Below are 16,050 nucleotides of genomic sequence, written 5' to 3'. Positions count from 1 at the left end.
GACAAGGCCTTCAGAAATAGTGTGGGATAAGGCCCACAAAGGATGGTGGGATGGTACCCCAGGAGCAAGGCCTTCAGATATAGTGTGGTGTGGGATAAGGCCCACAAATGTGAGTGGGATGGTATCCTGGGACAAGGCCTTCATATATGGTGTGGATGGTGGGATGGTACCCTGGGGGACTAGGCCTTTGAATATGGTGTGGGATAAGGCCCACAAATGTGAGTGAGATGATACCCTGGGGGACAAGGCCTTCAGATATAGTGTGGGATAAGGCCCATAAAGAATGGTGGGATGGTACCCTGGGAGACAAGGCTTTCAGATATGAATAAGGCCCACAAAGGATAGTGGGATAGTACCCCAGAGGGATATATGTGGGCCTTATTCCATATCATATCTAAAGGCCAGGATACCATCCCACCATACTTTATGGGCCTTATTCCATACCATATCTAAAGCACCCCAAGGGACAGGGCCTTTAGAAATATTGTGATAGGACTACAAAGGATAGTGGGGTAGTATCCCAGAGTGACATGTATGGGCCTTATCCTTTATCATACCTAAAGGCCCTGTCTCCCAGGGTACCATTCTCACCAGGTGTTATGGGCTTTATCTCACACTATATCCGAAGGCCTTGTCCCCCAGAGGTATCATCCCTCCATCCTCTATTAGCCTTATCCCATACACTATCTGAAGGCCTTGTCCCCCAGGGGTACCATCCCATCAGCCTTTGTGGGTTTTATCCTATATACTATCTGAAGGCCTTGTCCCCCAGGGTACCATCTCACTATCCTTTATAGGCCTTATCCCCCAGGATACCATCCCACCATCCTTTGTGGGCCTTATCCCATGGCACATCTGAAGGCCTTGTCCCCCAGGGTACCATCCCACCATCCTTGCCGGCCTTATCCCACACTATATATGAAGGCCTTGTCCCTCAGGGCATCATCTCATATGCTGGTAGTATCAGAACACAATGAGATCCGCACCCGTGTACAGTGATTCTGGACCTTCTGGGCATGCAACCAATCAGTATGCTTTCCAAGTACGCCTTGGTAGCTTAGTTGGTAAAGCACCAGACCATGAAAGCTGGAGTCCCAGGTTCAAGCCCTGGCCAATGCATGTTTTCTCATACTATAAACAAATGTCATAATTTGTCACCATTCACTCCTGAAGGTGTTGAATCACTCCTTGGAGGTGTTGGATGACTCCTTGGAGGTGTTGGATGACTCCTTGGAGGTGTTGTATGCCTTCCAGAAGCTGATCCAATGGACAGGCTGTCTAGCTGTATTCGGACTTTTTCCACATCAGCTAGCTGTATGTTAAGGGGCTGTCCTCCCACTGACTGTAACTCTAATTTGGCTTTCCGTTCTGAAGATGGCCAGTGTTCAGGTCTTGGTTGTAGAGACTGTTGTGGAGGGTGTCTTAGCTGATCAGGTGCTCCCACTGCTCTCGGAACGTCTCCACGGAGGTATTGCCCCACTGCTCTTGGAACATCTTCATGCTGATATGGTTCCATTGCTTGTGGAACATCTCCTTGAAGATGTGGTTCCATTTGCAATTCATTTGGATCTCGGATCCGAGGGTCAGGATCATCCTCCTCCAATGTTTTTTGGTCTGGATAGTGAGCATTCTCTGGAATGAGTCCCTCCCACTGATCTGTGCTAGTGTCTGTGTTCCAGGGAGCAGTGTCATCCTTTTGTACCTTTCTGGATTCATTGAATATGACATGCCGACTGGAAAACACAGTCCGTTTTTCAGTGTCTAGGAGTTTGTAGGCTTGCTTTCCATGTGTGTAGTCAATCATTATGGCTTTGCGCCCCTTGGAGTAAAACTTCCCTTGCCTTTTGTCTTTCGGAATCAAGGCATATGCTTGGCTTCCGAAAGGGCGAAACAAAGTTGGATCAACTCTCCTTTTAAACAGTATTTCATATGGGGTCTTTCCATGGAGTCCTGATGCTGGGCTGCGTGCTGTGATATATGCAGCTGTTTGCATGGCATCTACCCAAAATGACTTTGGGAGCTTGGAATCATGGAGCATAGTGGTTGCTAATGTAGCCAATGTCTGATTCATGCATTCTGCAATGCCATTTTGTTCCGGAGTATCTGCAGCTGTAGTTTCTTGGATGACACCATCTCCTCGGAGTTGATTTTTGAATGCATTGCCAGTATATTCTCCTCCCCCATCGCTCCGGAGGAATTCTGTGTATAGTGGAGTGAAGTTTTCTTCTCCCAAATGAGTCCGGAAGAATGTTTGGACATCTTCTTTCCATTGCTTGTATTGTTCTAGTGCTTCACTTTTATGTTTTAGGAAATATATCCATGGACATTTGGAGAAATCATCTACAATGATAATCCAGTACCAAAAACCCTCCCTGGAAGTTGGTTTGATTGGTCCTCCAACATCTGTGTGCACAATTTGTATGGGGCGCTTGACTCGGTTTCCTCCAGTGGACTTGAAAGTGTAAGGACCGTTTTACTATTTTCTTATCTTTGTTATGTCTTGGTTCTCAAACGCTTTTCCCGTTACACCTCTGGCTCTAGGGCTAGAGGTATCCTTTGCCATCTTACTTCTCATAGCCCTCACAGGCTTTCTTAACCATCGCTACCACTTTATATCACAGATCAGAGACTGGGCATCGCTCCCAGCCAGCCAGCACACTGGGTAGGGACTGGTAGTAGGCATCTCGCCAACCAGCTCCAAGCCCTAGTAAAGCCTGGTAATACTAATAAACGCCTTATCTAGAATCGTACCTCATCATGAGGATACGGTTCCTGACCACGCGTAACAATCTTCTATTATTAGTACAAGTCTCTCACCTGCTGATTAATCAAGTCAGAAGTCGTACGATAGTTACTCTCCCTTTTTCCTATTGGTTGATTAATTCCTCAGACCACTTTTTGTATATTCTCCTTTCGGTCTGAGGAACGGACAGTTCTCTATATAAAGACGTACCTATTCATGTATAGCTCCTTAGCTTTCTATTACTGAATTTACCCGCTTTACTCCTCAACAAGAACCTTTGAAGCTTACCTCTCAAAGTCCTCTACTCGCTATATTTCTAGCGTCTGTCGACCTCAAAGCTCATTGGACCCTTACTCCCTGCAAGTGCAGAAGGAGATAGGTTTAGTTTTTGTTATAGTTTATCGTTGCCTCACAAAATAGAAAGCTCACTCTACAATCCGTTCACAGCGTACCATCTCGCTCGAACCCATTATAGCCCTAACCCACCTTTTCCTTCATCCCTCGGACGTGTTGTCATTCACCGTCCTCCTCCCCATCCAAAACAACCACTTGCCTTCTAGCTAAAGCTAGCTAGTTGTCCTCTCCAACATTCCTACCCACCTCGAAGTAATACTCTTACTTGTTCTAGCTCAAGTCCTCACCCTAGCTGTCGTCTTTGATCACTTCTACAACCGTCAAACTGTCGAACATCAGAGAGAGCCTAGTAACGGACGAAGAACGACGTTCACTCGAGGAATTCCATCACGCCCTCAACAACCGAGACCTCCACGTTGCAGTACCTGTCAACGCTGCCACGCACCCCCAGCCTGTCCGCAGCGACACAGAAACTGAGTATTACGAAGACTCATCAGCCGCCTCTTCCCCCATCTCTGAACTAGAAGGACTAGTTCTAGCCGTCGACGATTTAGCATTCGAAATCTCCCAACTCCGTCAATACGTCGCGCTTACTCGAGAAAACAACAGAGTCTACTCGCAGTATAAACCAGCGTACCATCTGACCCACGGAAATTTCTCTTATATCCCTCCCGTATCCTCGTTGATTCAAGGAAACGTTCTCATAGAAAGGACCCCCTCACCAGACGAAACAACCTCGAACTTGGACAGTAATTCTACCACTAGCTCACAGGTAGAAAGAGATTTGGAAGAAGAAGAGAATATTTTTGGATTTACTTCTAACGATTGGAGTGACGAGTTTGATTACGATTCAAACTAAATAAAACCCGTTTTAATTCTTCAAAGTGTTTTCCGAATATCGAAACCCAAGACCGTCCATAGAACCAGAGACTCCACCCAGACAAACCCTACCACTACCACCTACATGCCCACCTCCACCTCCAATTCCTCCAAAACCCTCATCCATGTCTAACCCCACGCAGTTACACGGCAAAGTAACTCTCGCAGCAGAACCCTTCAAATTCAAAGGAGAAAAGGAACGATTTATAGCATGGCGCCAAGCACTACAGTTGTACTTAACCGCCTACACATCCTACTTTCCAGACGAGAAGACGAAGCTCATCTACCTCCTATCCAAAATCAGCGACCAAGGAACGTCGACAGTAAAAGCTTGGAAAGAGAACGTGCTTACCAAAGCTCTCGACGCAACTACCCCCGTATGGCCGACTCTCTCGACCGTCCTAACCGATCTAGCCCAAGTATTCGGAAATCCAAACGAAAGATCGCAGGCGGTAAACGAGATCGAGACATACAAGCAGGAGAATAAGCATTGCGACGAATTCTTTAGCCATTTCACAACGCTCATGGACAAGGCCGGATATGACGCTACCACTCACTTCGACGTGATCAATCGAATTCTCAAAAAGAATCTTCACTCTCGAATCTGTGATTTCGTCATCATCCAGAGAGACCTACCAAAAACATTTGCTGAGTGGAAAACGCAAGCCTACGCATGGGAGGCACGAAGAGAAGAGTTTCAATTAGACGAAAGACGAAAGAGAGAAGTCACGCAGCCGTCGCGACCCATCTACAGACAACAGACGTATACGCACCAGCATGTGCCGCAGCCACAGCAGATGGCGAGACCCCAGACGAATCAGTATGCAAGAAGGTTCGAGGATCAACCTCAGAGAGGTGTATTCCCCGGACAAGGCGTACCCATGGATACAGACCGACAGAGTCGGTTCAGGTTATGTTACGGATGTGGCCAGCCGGGTCATATCGCAAGGAACTGCCCTCTGAAGAAAGTTGCAGCTAGAGAAGCAACCACAACCCAGGAGGAGACGAAGACGAAGGATTTTCTCGAAGGTCAGGAGTAAGCACGGACTCTCTGACCAGTAAGCACGGTTCGGAAAATGTATTTGTAACTGATAAATCAAAACATGTTTCCCAAAACCCACGTGCCGAGAAATACACTAAGCCACATTCAGCAGAATGGTTGGCTCGACGAATTAAAGACCAGAAAGAAGAAAGAGCCAAAGCATTGGTTCGGAACTGGGCCTCACCCCAGTGTTACCCACACATCACGACAGATACAATCAATCTACTCAAGCAACACGATGAAGAGTATATCGTAGAGCAATTGAATGTGATCAAAGACTTCGCATCCCTCCCCCCATCTCATCAACGCAAACTCTCGCTACAATGTCAATTATCCACTATCGACGATCACCAGACGCATGTCATTCCAGTTTTGATAGATTCAGGATGCACAGATTCTATCATTGACGAAGCCTTTGTTCGGCAACACAACATTTCCACAAAACCACTGCCAACTCGTGTTATTGTCTCAAACGCCGATGGAACCAAGAATCGCACTGGACCTTTAACGGAATATGTGACACTTCGCCTAACTGTGGCAGGTCGCACGGAATTAATGGACTTCCTGGTCACTGGACAAAGAGAGGCCAGAATTTTATTAGGACACGACTGGCTACGACGCACGAATCCCAATATCAACTGGCAAACCAACACCATCACGTACCCTTCTGATGATACGGAGTATCACCCTGAAGACGGAGATAGAGTCATCGCTGTAGACTTACAGAGCAGGATTGACAAAATTTCCGTCGAAAGCAACGTATCTCAGACCAAAAGCCAACAGATTGCGGAAGAATCAGAACGAGCAAAGTCAACACTCACGTTCAGAGACGTCGTTCCCCCATTTTATCATCATTTTGAGCCAGTATTCACAAAAGCGTCATTTGACAAACTACCCCCACGACGAGTCTGGGATCACGCAATTGAACTCCTACCAGAAGCCAAAGGTCTAGACTGTAAAACGTATCCACTCAACCGAGACGAACAAATTCATCTTGACGAATTCTTGAAAGAGAACCTAGAGACAGGAAGGATCAGAGTATCGAAATCCCCTTACGCATCCCCGTTCTTCTTTATCAAGAAAAAAGACGGATCTCTCAGACCGGTACAAGACTATCGGAAACTCAACGCCCTCACAATTAAAAACCGATATACGTTACCCCTCATTTCAGAATTGATAAACCGACTCAAAGGAGCGAGATTCTTCACCAAGCTAGATGTCCGTTGGGGATATAATAATGTTTGAATCAAAGAAGGAGATGAGCACAAGGCCGCCTTCAGAACTAACAGAGGACTGTTCGAACCTCTGGTTATGTTCTTCGGACTCACGAACTCCCCAGCCACCTTTCAAACAATGATGGACCGACTTCTCAGAGACCTAATCAACGAAGGATCAGTTATCGTATACCTCGACGACATCATGATATTCACCGACTCGTTAGAAGAACACAGGAAGATCGTATCCAAAGTTCTTCAGATACTCGCAGATAATCAATTATATCTCAAGCCAGAGAAATGCGAGTTTGAGAAGAAAGAAGTCGAATATCTGGGAATGATCATCTCCCATGATACGATTCGTATGGACCCGCTAAAAGTACAGGCAGTTGCAGAATGGCCGATACCACGAACAAAGAAGGAGTTACAGTCATTCCTAGGGTTTTCAAACTTTTACAGACGATTCATCAGAGACTACGGAAAGATTGCCAAACCGCTGACGATTCTCACCGGAAAGGTAAACTGGGAGTGGGCTGAAGACCAACAACGAGCGTTCGACGTTCTCAAAAAGACAATCACCACTTCGCCCACACTCGCAATCCCTAACGACGAGGATCCATTCAAAGTTGAATGTGATGCCTCCAACTATGCCACGGGAGCAGTGTTATCCCAGCAGCAAGAAGGGAAATGGAGACCGGTCGCATTCCTGTCAAAATCGATGAACCCTGCAGAGAGAAATTACGCTATCTGGGATAAAGAAATGCTAGCGGTAATGCATGCGTTAGAAGAATGGCGACACCTCCTCATGGGAGCTAAACACCAGTTCACCATATTCACCGACCATCAAAACCTCACCTACTTCCGAGACCCCCAGAAGGTAAACAGACGACAAGCTAGGTGGATGGACACACTAGCGAGATACGATTTCAAGCTAGAGCATGTGAAAGGCTCGGCGAACACGAAAGCGGACCTACTTAGCCGAAGAGTAGACCATCCGAGAGGCGAGAGAGACAACGAAGGACAGGTCCTTCTACCTCAGCTCGCGGAAGCAAACATTTATACTATGGAGGACGTGTTAGAAGAACACTACCTGGACGAGCTGCTAGCTTCGCAGCACAAACTAGACGATTACGTAGTAAGGAAGTTGAAAGAAGATCCAAAAGTTTGGAAGAAACGAGACGGAATCGTTTGGATAGGAAATGAGAAAGAAGACGAGTTGACGTTAGGGTCCTTCAAAAACAAAATCTACATACCCCAAGATCCAAAGTTGAGGGCACGTATTATCGAAGAAGAACATGACACAAGCCTCAGCGGACACCCAGGAGAAAGAAAGACGCACGAAGGAGTAAACCGATCATTCTGGTGGCCTAGCCTCAGGAGAGATATCAGGAAATATGTCGCAGGATGCGAGATATGTCAAAGAACAAAGTCGCATCGTCAAAAACCGCATGCTCCCCTCCATCCAAATCCGATCCCTGATCGTCCTTGGCAGATAATCACAACGGATCTCATCGGAGCATTACCAGAGTCAAACGGATACGACGCTATCCAGGTTTTTGTTGACAGATTCTCGAAAATGGCTCACTTCGTACCAACGCACGTTACTCTTGATTCGTTAGGCTACGCCAAACAACTACGAGATTCGGTTATACGACTACACGGCATCCCGGAAAAAATTATATCAGATAGAGGACCTCAATTCATGTCGAACTTCACCAAGGACTTCTATCAGACCCTTGGGATCGAACCCGGCCTGTCAACAGGTTACCACCCCCAAACTGATGGGCAATCCGAACGAATCAATCAAGACCTAGAACACTACCTACGCACGTTCATTAATCACCGACAAGACGACTGGGCTGATTGGCTAGCCATTGCCGAATTCACGTACAACAATCATCTCCACTCTGCGACCAATCAGACCCCCTTCTTCGTAAATTATGGTTCTCACCCTCGCAAAGGGACCGGTCAGAAGCCTTCCGGACGTTCGCAGGCTGCCGAAGATTTCGCAACCTCTATGACAAAACTACACGAGCAAACTAGGCAATCATTATTACTTGCTAATCAAAACCTCAAAAAGTACTATGACCGAAAACGCACGGAAGCACGGGAATATCACAAAGGGGATAAGGTGTGGTTAGAAGGAACTCATATCTCCACCGATAGACCAATGAAGAAGTTAGATGACAAGCGATTTGGCCCGTTTACGGTAAAGGCAAAAGTCGGCCCATCCGCTTATCACCTTGACGTCCCTAGATCCTGGAAGGCGATCCATCCCGTATTCAACGAAATCCTCTTATCACCGTATCACACGCTGGAGTTTCCTAATCAACCTCGTACCTCGAAACCTCCGCCGATCCAAGTTGATGGCGCAGCCGAATACGAAGCCGAAGAAATCATTGCTTCTCGGCCCACTAAACTCAAAGGGGCTAAGCTCGATTACTTCGTCCATTGGAAGGGATACCCGATCACAGAGAGGACGTGGGAACCCGACCACCATTTGAAAAATTCCCCTTCACTTATTGCCACCTTCCACCGCAAACACCCTGCCGCCCCACGTGACATCGCCTCTGCCGCCTTACGATTTCGTCCATACGAAAATTTCACTACAACAACCGAAAAACCCCGCCTTTTCGACTGGATCACAAACCGCTTCACGGACTGCGGCGCTAAGATTCTTGGGACAAGAATATAAAAGGGGGGGGTAATGTAAGGACCGTTTTACTATTTTCTTATCTTTGTTATGTCTTGGTTCTCAAACGCTTTTCCCGTTACACCTCTGGCTCTAGGGCTAGAGGTATCCTTTGCCATCTTACTTCTCATAGCCCTCACAGGCTTTCTTAACCATCGCTACCACTTTATATCACAGATCAGAGACTGGGCATCGCTCCCAGCCAGCCAGCACACTGGGTAGGGACTGGTAGTAGGCATCTCGCCAACCAGCTCCAAGCCCTAGTAAAGCCTGGTAATACTAATAAACGCCTTATCTAGAATCGTACCTCATCATGAGGATACGGTTCCTGACCACGCGTAACAATCTTCTATTATTAGTACAAGTCTCTCACCTGCTGATTAATCAAGTCAGAAGTCGTACGATAGTTACTCTCCCTTTTTCCTATTGGTTGATTAATTCCTCAGACCACTTTTTGTATATTCTCCTTTCGGTCTGAGGAACGGACAGTTCTCTATATAAAGACGTACCTATTCATGTATAGCTCCTTAGCTTTCTATTACTGAATTTACCCGCTTTACTCCTCAACAAGAACCTTTGAAGCTTACCTCTCAAAGTCCTCTACTCGCTATATTTCTAGCGTCTGTCGACCTCAAAGCTCATTGGACCCTTACTCCCTGCAAGTGCAGAAGGAGATAGGTTTAGTTTTTGTTATAGTTTATCGTTGCCTCACAGAAAGGTAATTTCTTCATCTTTCCTAAAGCACAAGGTTCACAAAACTCCGGGGTTCCGGTAAGGGTGTCTATGTCCTGGAGCTGTCTTTTTGTAACCATTCGTTGCAAGTGGTCCATTCCAATGTGTCCCATTCTCCTGTGCAATAAATTTACATCTACTGCTGCAAAAGCTGACTCCGGGTTGATTTCGGGTTTTGCTTGGATGTGATAAAGTCCTCGCTTGTGTAACACAGTGAGGATAAGTTCCTCCTTTTTCCGAACTTCACAAGCATTTGACCCTGCTGGAAAAAGTGTTGATAACCCCGTTTTGGACAATTTGTGGACAGAGACGAGTGCTAATGTGAAGTTTGGCACAAGTAAGACATTTGACAGTGCAATATTGTAGTCCTTTTTGCCAACAGTTGCTTGTAGGATTACTGTTCCAATGCCAATGGCATTTACAGAGGATTCATCCCCAAAACTGATTGTCCTCGGAGGATGCAGAACATGGTATGTTCCTGGCTCAAACCAGGAGCGGTGAGAGACCATGTGGGATGTTGCTCCGGAGTCAATAATAATTGTTGTTTTGGTCTTATTGGGTTCTGACACAAGGTAAGCTTGAATGTGTTTAGCAAGGGGCTTGGAAATATGTACATGTTCCAATGCAATATGACTCTGTTCCTCCTCGGAGTCAGATCCAGATGATTGCTCCGCCATATTTGCCTTCTCCTTCTCTTTTCCTTTATCCTTGTGTCTTTCCTTTTCCTTCTTCCTTTGACCTTTTTCAGCTGACTGAAGTGTTTGACACTCCAAGGTGTTGTGTGATTTGGCTTTGTGGAAGTTACACCATTTCTCCTCGGATTTGAGTGCTGATTCAGAACCTCCAGGGGCCTTCCCTGACTGCCGTGCAACTTCTGCAGTGATCCGGATCTCAACTGCATCAAAGGTAAGTTTATTTTCTTCAATCGTGTTGATTACTGATGACTGAAATATTTGCCATTCAGGAGTGCATGGGAGAGATTGGAGAAGAGCGAAAGCCATGAGTTTGGTATCAACTCCTAGTTTCATTCCGGAGAGGTGTGAATCAATTGTCCGGATTTTTGCAATGTGGTCCTGGATAGGTGATGTCCCATCCCAGGACAATTTGGTGAGTTGCTGGAATGAATAGAAGGCCGAGGCAATGTTGGACGTTTGATAAAGTGAGACAAGTTTATCAAATAACTCCTTGGAGCTGGTGAGGTCTCTAGTCCTCATTAGGAGGGCATCAGAGATGTGGTCCTGGATGATTCTATGTGCCTTCTCATCCTTAAGTATCCAGGTGATCTCAGGATCCTCCGAGGAGGTAGGTTTTCCTGGTGAGGGCTTAAGCTCCTCTCCAGTAACAACCCGGAGAACTTTTTCCCGACGTAGCTTTGAGATGATCCGGAGTTTCCATATCTGAAAATTGTTGGGTCCAGTGAGAACTGGACATGCGGATGTATCGCGTGCTGTGGTCATGGTTCCGAGGTTGCCGTTTCAAATAAGAATTATTTCCTGCGTAGCTTTTGCGCACCAGGGCTCATAACCTAATAAACCTAAGTGAAACTCAGCCGCTGCCTGAGAGGCTATAGAAACGACTTTATTATTTACCTAAGTGAAACTACAATAGATGTTAGTTTAAGGTGATCTCTAATAAATGTAATGTAACATACCTCAGCCGCTGCCTGAGAGGCTATAGAAACGACTGAGGTATTCCTATACTAAACCCCCTACTACTTATAGTTGGAGGTGCTACTCGCTACAGTATAATGACTCCTAGGAGAACAATGGTTACTCCATGGAGTGGTGGCTATGCTCCATGGAGAACAATGGCTGCTTCGGCAGAGACCGGGTTTATCCGGTTTTGTCAAGTGGGGCAACAAATACACAAATGTGTCTACTCCCTGGAGTATCTGCACAAGTTCTTAAAAGAGCAGTCATGCCTGCTGAAGTCCTAGGAGTACACAGAAGCAGTCACCAGACCTGTCCTGCAGACAAAAACCGAGATTATCAAAGGACTCTAGATGAGGAACAGTCTTGAAAAGAGCAGCATGACAACTCCATGGAGAAACCTAACACTCCTGAGGTTCATGAAGAAACATCTGATACAGAGGAGACATTCTTTGCTGGAATAGCAAGTACTGGTCCATCTAACACAGACCTTCCAAGGACACTAAAGGAAGCCTTATCACGTCTGGATGGAGAATTATGGAAGTCTGCCTTGGAGGAGGAACTCCTAAGTCTCAATACTAATGCAGTATATGACACTGTTCCACTTCCGAAGGGAGTAAAACCCATCACATCAAAACCTGTGTTCCAGATCAAGTTTGATCAAAACGGAAACATTGAGAGATACAAACTCCGGATTGTTGCACGAGGTTTTACTCAAAGGGAGGGGATTGATTACCAGGAGGTTTTTGCTCCGGTTGCAAACTTAGAGTCAATCCGAATTATTCTAGCCCTGGCAGCAAAGTACAACCTAGAACTTGATCAAATGGATGTATCCACAGCTTATCTCAATGGAGAACTTGAAGAAAAACTGTACATGCTTCCTCCAGGGGGTATTCCTATCCAACCTGGATACTGCTGGAGATTGAAGAAATCCATCTACGGGTTAAAACAAGCTGGTCATACATGGAACAAAACTTTTAATCGCAAGCTCCAGGAGCTCAGTTTCACAAGACTAAATGCAGAAACATGTCTCTATGTATTCCGGGACAACAAACACATATGCTTTGTTGTTGTCTATGTAGATGACCTCCTCCTAGGAGCTTCATCCCGGAAATTCATGGATATCACAAAAGCCAAACTCGAATCCATATTCAAAATGCGGGACCTTGGAGAAGCAAAATACATCCTCGGAATGGAAATCCAACATGATCGTTCAAACAAAACAATATCCCTATTGCAACGCCAATGCATTGACACAGTCCTGGAGCGTACTGGAATGAAAAACTGCAAACCAGTATGGACACCAATGGCCCATGGATCAAAACTCCTTGCAAATGCTCCAGGGGAAGATATTGTGCAACATGAGATGCATATTGAAGGGTGTCAAGTGTCATACCTCTCAATTATAGGCTCCCTCATGTATGCCATGCTCAGAACCCGCCCAGACATTGCCTACATTGTTAGAATACTAAGCAGACATAGCTCAGCTCCAAGAAGCCATCACTGGGAAGCTGCAAAATGTGTCCTCTGATATCTGAAAGCAACCAGGGACATGGAACTACAATATGATGGCACAGATGTCTCCATGGACATGGATTTCTATGGATATTCAGATGCAGATTGGACTGGAGACCCAGACACGTCTCGATCAACATCAGGGTTTGTCTTTATCACCATCCAAGGAGCAATCTCCTGGACAAGCAAAAGACAAAGCATGGTAACTTTATCCTCCACGGAGTCAGAGTACATTGGATTGAGCAATGCTGGACAACACCTTGCATAGCTTCGGACATTTTTTGAAGAAATTGGATATGCTCAAAATGGACCTACAACATTGCACTGTGACAATCAAGCAGCTATCATTCTTACACGAGATCCACAGTTCCGTGCTCGCACAAAACACATTCAACGGAAATATCATTTTATCTGAGATGACTTAGTATCAAAGGGAGAGGCAGTAATCAGATACGTTCCTACAGGAGATATGGTTGCAGACATTCTCACTAAACCCCTCACTCACAAAAAACACTGGAAATTCTCTAAAGCTATGGGACTATGGTTGCACTCGAGTGGGAGTGACAAAACCAGATAAACCCGGTCTCTGCCGAAGCAGCCATTGTTCTCCATGGAGCATAGCCACCACTCCATGGAGTAACCATTGTTCTCCATGGAGTAACCATTGTTCTCCTAGGAGCACAATTGTACTCCTAGGAGTCATTATACTGTAGCGAGTAGCACCTCCGACTATAAGTAGTAGGGGGTTTAGTATAGGAATACCTCAGTCGTTTCTATAGCCTCTCAGGCAGCGGCTGAGGTATGTTACATTACATTTATTAGAGATCACCTTAAACTAACATCTATTGTAGTTTCACTTAGGTAAATAATAAAGTCGTTTCTATAGCCTCTCAGGCAGCGGCTGAGTTTCACTTAGGTTTACTAATTAGATGGTATGAGATACTCAAGATAGTAAATTAAAAAGGAATGTCAAATGATTGTGGTCAGTATTGGTGGATGCTGTAGTGAGAGAGAGGCAAAATGCTGACCTGAAGACCATATTCTATTGATTCCTTAATATTATGTATGTTACCTTAAAAGCTCAAACTATGCCCTTCTTATTATATCCTAGTGAGCTCATAATATTCACTAAATCACGGTCTAACTAACCAAACTATATACTGTAACAATGATGTAGAATCCTCAAAATAATATGTCAATAGTTATAGTTCAATGTTGCATACATATTTCATTTTGTTAGAGCTACTATTTATATGCTCAACTCTAACCTACTTACTAACCATATTATGTACTAATAACATATTTTGCATAGTTTTCAATGTATCTGGGTGTTCAGACCCAAGCTGCCTTATCCTGCCATCTAAAGCTCTGGTGCCTAATACCTTAGCCTCACCATACCTTCCCATTGAATGGTACAAGCATGCTATATGGTTCACAGTTGACAATGTATCTGGATGTTCAAGGCCTAACTGTTTTTCCCTGCCTACTAAAGCCCTGCCATACCATGTTTCAGCTTCATCATGGTTGCCTTGTAAATGATACATCAAAGCCAGATTATTCACAGTCTTTAATGTGTCTGGATGTTCAGATCCAAGCTGTTTCTCCTGGCCTGTCAGAGCTCTGTCATGGAATGTCTTAGCTTTGATGTACTGTCCTTGCAAACAGTATATTGATGCCAAGCAATTCAATGTTGCCAGTGTCCTTGGATGGCTGGAACCAAGTTGCTTTTCCCTGCCTCCCAAAGCCTTCTCAAATAACGCCTTAGCCTCATCATATCTTCCCAATGAGGTGTATACAATGGCCAGGTTATTCAAAGTTACTAGTGTAAGTGGATGGTCAGAACCAAGCTTCTTCTCGCATCTCAATAAAACCTTCTCAAGCAGTGCTTCAGCTTCACTATATTTTCCCTGAAAATCATACACTAATGCCAGATTATCCATGGTTGTCATTGTTTTTGGATTTTCAGGACCAAGCTGTTTCTCCCAGCCTGATAAAGCCCTCATAAACAATGCCTCAGCTTCACTGTATTTTCCTTGTGATTTGTAAACTAGTCCCAGGTTGTTGACAGTTATTAATGTGGACAGATGTTCAAATCCAAGAAGCTTCTCTCTGCCTGCCAAAGCCCTTTTATACAACTGCTCAGCTTCACCATACTTTCCCTGTGAATCATATACTGATGCCAGGTTATCCACACTAGCCAGTGTATCTGGATGACCAGGACCAAGCTGCTTCTCCCAGCCAACCAAAGCCTTCCTATATAGTGCTTCTGCTTCATTGTATCTTGCTTGTAATTTGTATGCAAGTGCCAGGTTGTTCATTGCTCCCAATGTGTGTGGATGTTCAGGGCCAAGTTGATATTCTCTAGATGTAACAGCCCTCTTATACAATGCCTCAGCTTCCCTATACTTTCCCTGCGAATGATATACTGATGCCATGTTATTCACCATTGTTAGTGTGTCTGTATGTTCAGCACCAAGATTCTTCTCGAAGCCTGCCAAAGCCCTCTCACTTAGCATTTCGGCTTCACTGAATTTCCCTTGGGATCTATACACCAATGCTAGGTTATTCACAGTTTCAAGTGTGGAGGGATGTCCAAAACCAAGCTTCTCTCTGCCCGTCAAAGCTCTTCCATACAATGACTCAGCTTCGCCATACCTTCCCAGCGAATTGTATGCTGATGCCAAGTTATGTACACTATCCAGTGTGTCCGGATGTTCAGGTCCAAGCCTTTGTTCCCTACATCTCAGGGTTTGGTGAAATATTGCCTCGGATTCCGTATATCTTCCCTGAGCCATCATGTACTTTGCCATGGCTATCCTCGCACGTACAAGCTGCATGTTTGCGCTGTGAATATCATCCACATTTGCCAACGACTCCACATGTGAAGCAATCATGGCACACTGCAGCCAACACTTGGGGGACACAACATCGTCCACATTGTCCACTGCAGCCCAGATCAGCTTGACGGCGCAGTCAAAATATTCTTGCCACTGCCCTCCCTTCTTTACCGTCTCTCTGATCATAAAATTGACCAGATCATGCATATGGAGGACAGTAGCAGTATCATTACAATCGAGGAGCGACAGCCTCTGCAACTGCCGTATAACCCGAGGTAAACGGTGAGGCGAAGCTATCAGAGAAGCCAATACAGCCTCTAATGAGGAACCCCCCGCTGTCATTGCATCTTTTGTGTGAAGATGCTCTTCAGCGACGAACGGTCCCCGTCTATT

At 45.4% G+C, this 16,050-nt stretch overlaps 2 protein-coding genes across 2 annotated transcripts; one reads left to right on the top strand and one right to left on the bottom strand.

Moving 5' to 3' along the window:
• Positions 1-4,773: 4,773 nt before the first annotated feature.
• SERLADRAFT_400667 (uncharacterized protein) lies at positions 4,774-5,016 on the top strand (the record flags this gene model as incomplete). The annotated part of the gene is made up of 1 exon (XM_007323047.1): positions 4,774-5,016. The coding sequence occupies one exon, from the start codon at positions 4,774-4,776 to the stop codon at positions 5,014-5,016; it is 243 nt and encodes an 80-aa protein (XP_007323109.1).
• Positions 5,017-14,088: 9,072 nt separating this feature from the next.
• Positions 14,089-15,267, bottom strand: SERLADRAFT_373769 (uncharacterized protein; the record flags this gene model as incomplete). The annotated part of the gene is made up of 1 exon (XM_007323046.1): positions 14,089-15,267. The coding sequence occupies one exon, from the start codon at positions 15,265-15,267 to the stop codon at positions 14,089-14,091; it is 1,179 nt and encodes a 392-aa protein (XP_007323108.1).
• Positions 15,268-16,050: the final 783 nt, after the last annotated feature.

This window comes from Serpula lacrymans (assembly GCF_000218685.1).
Source record: "Serpula lacrymans var. lacrymans S7.9 unplaced genomic scaffold SERLAscaffold_14, whole genome shotgun sequence".
Lineage (NCBI taxonomy): Eukaryota > Fungi > Basidiomycota > Agaricomycetes > Boletales > Serpulaceae > Serpula > Serpula lacrymans.
This window is presented reverse-complemented; position numbering and strand designations above follow the sequence as displayed.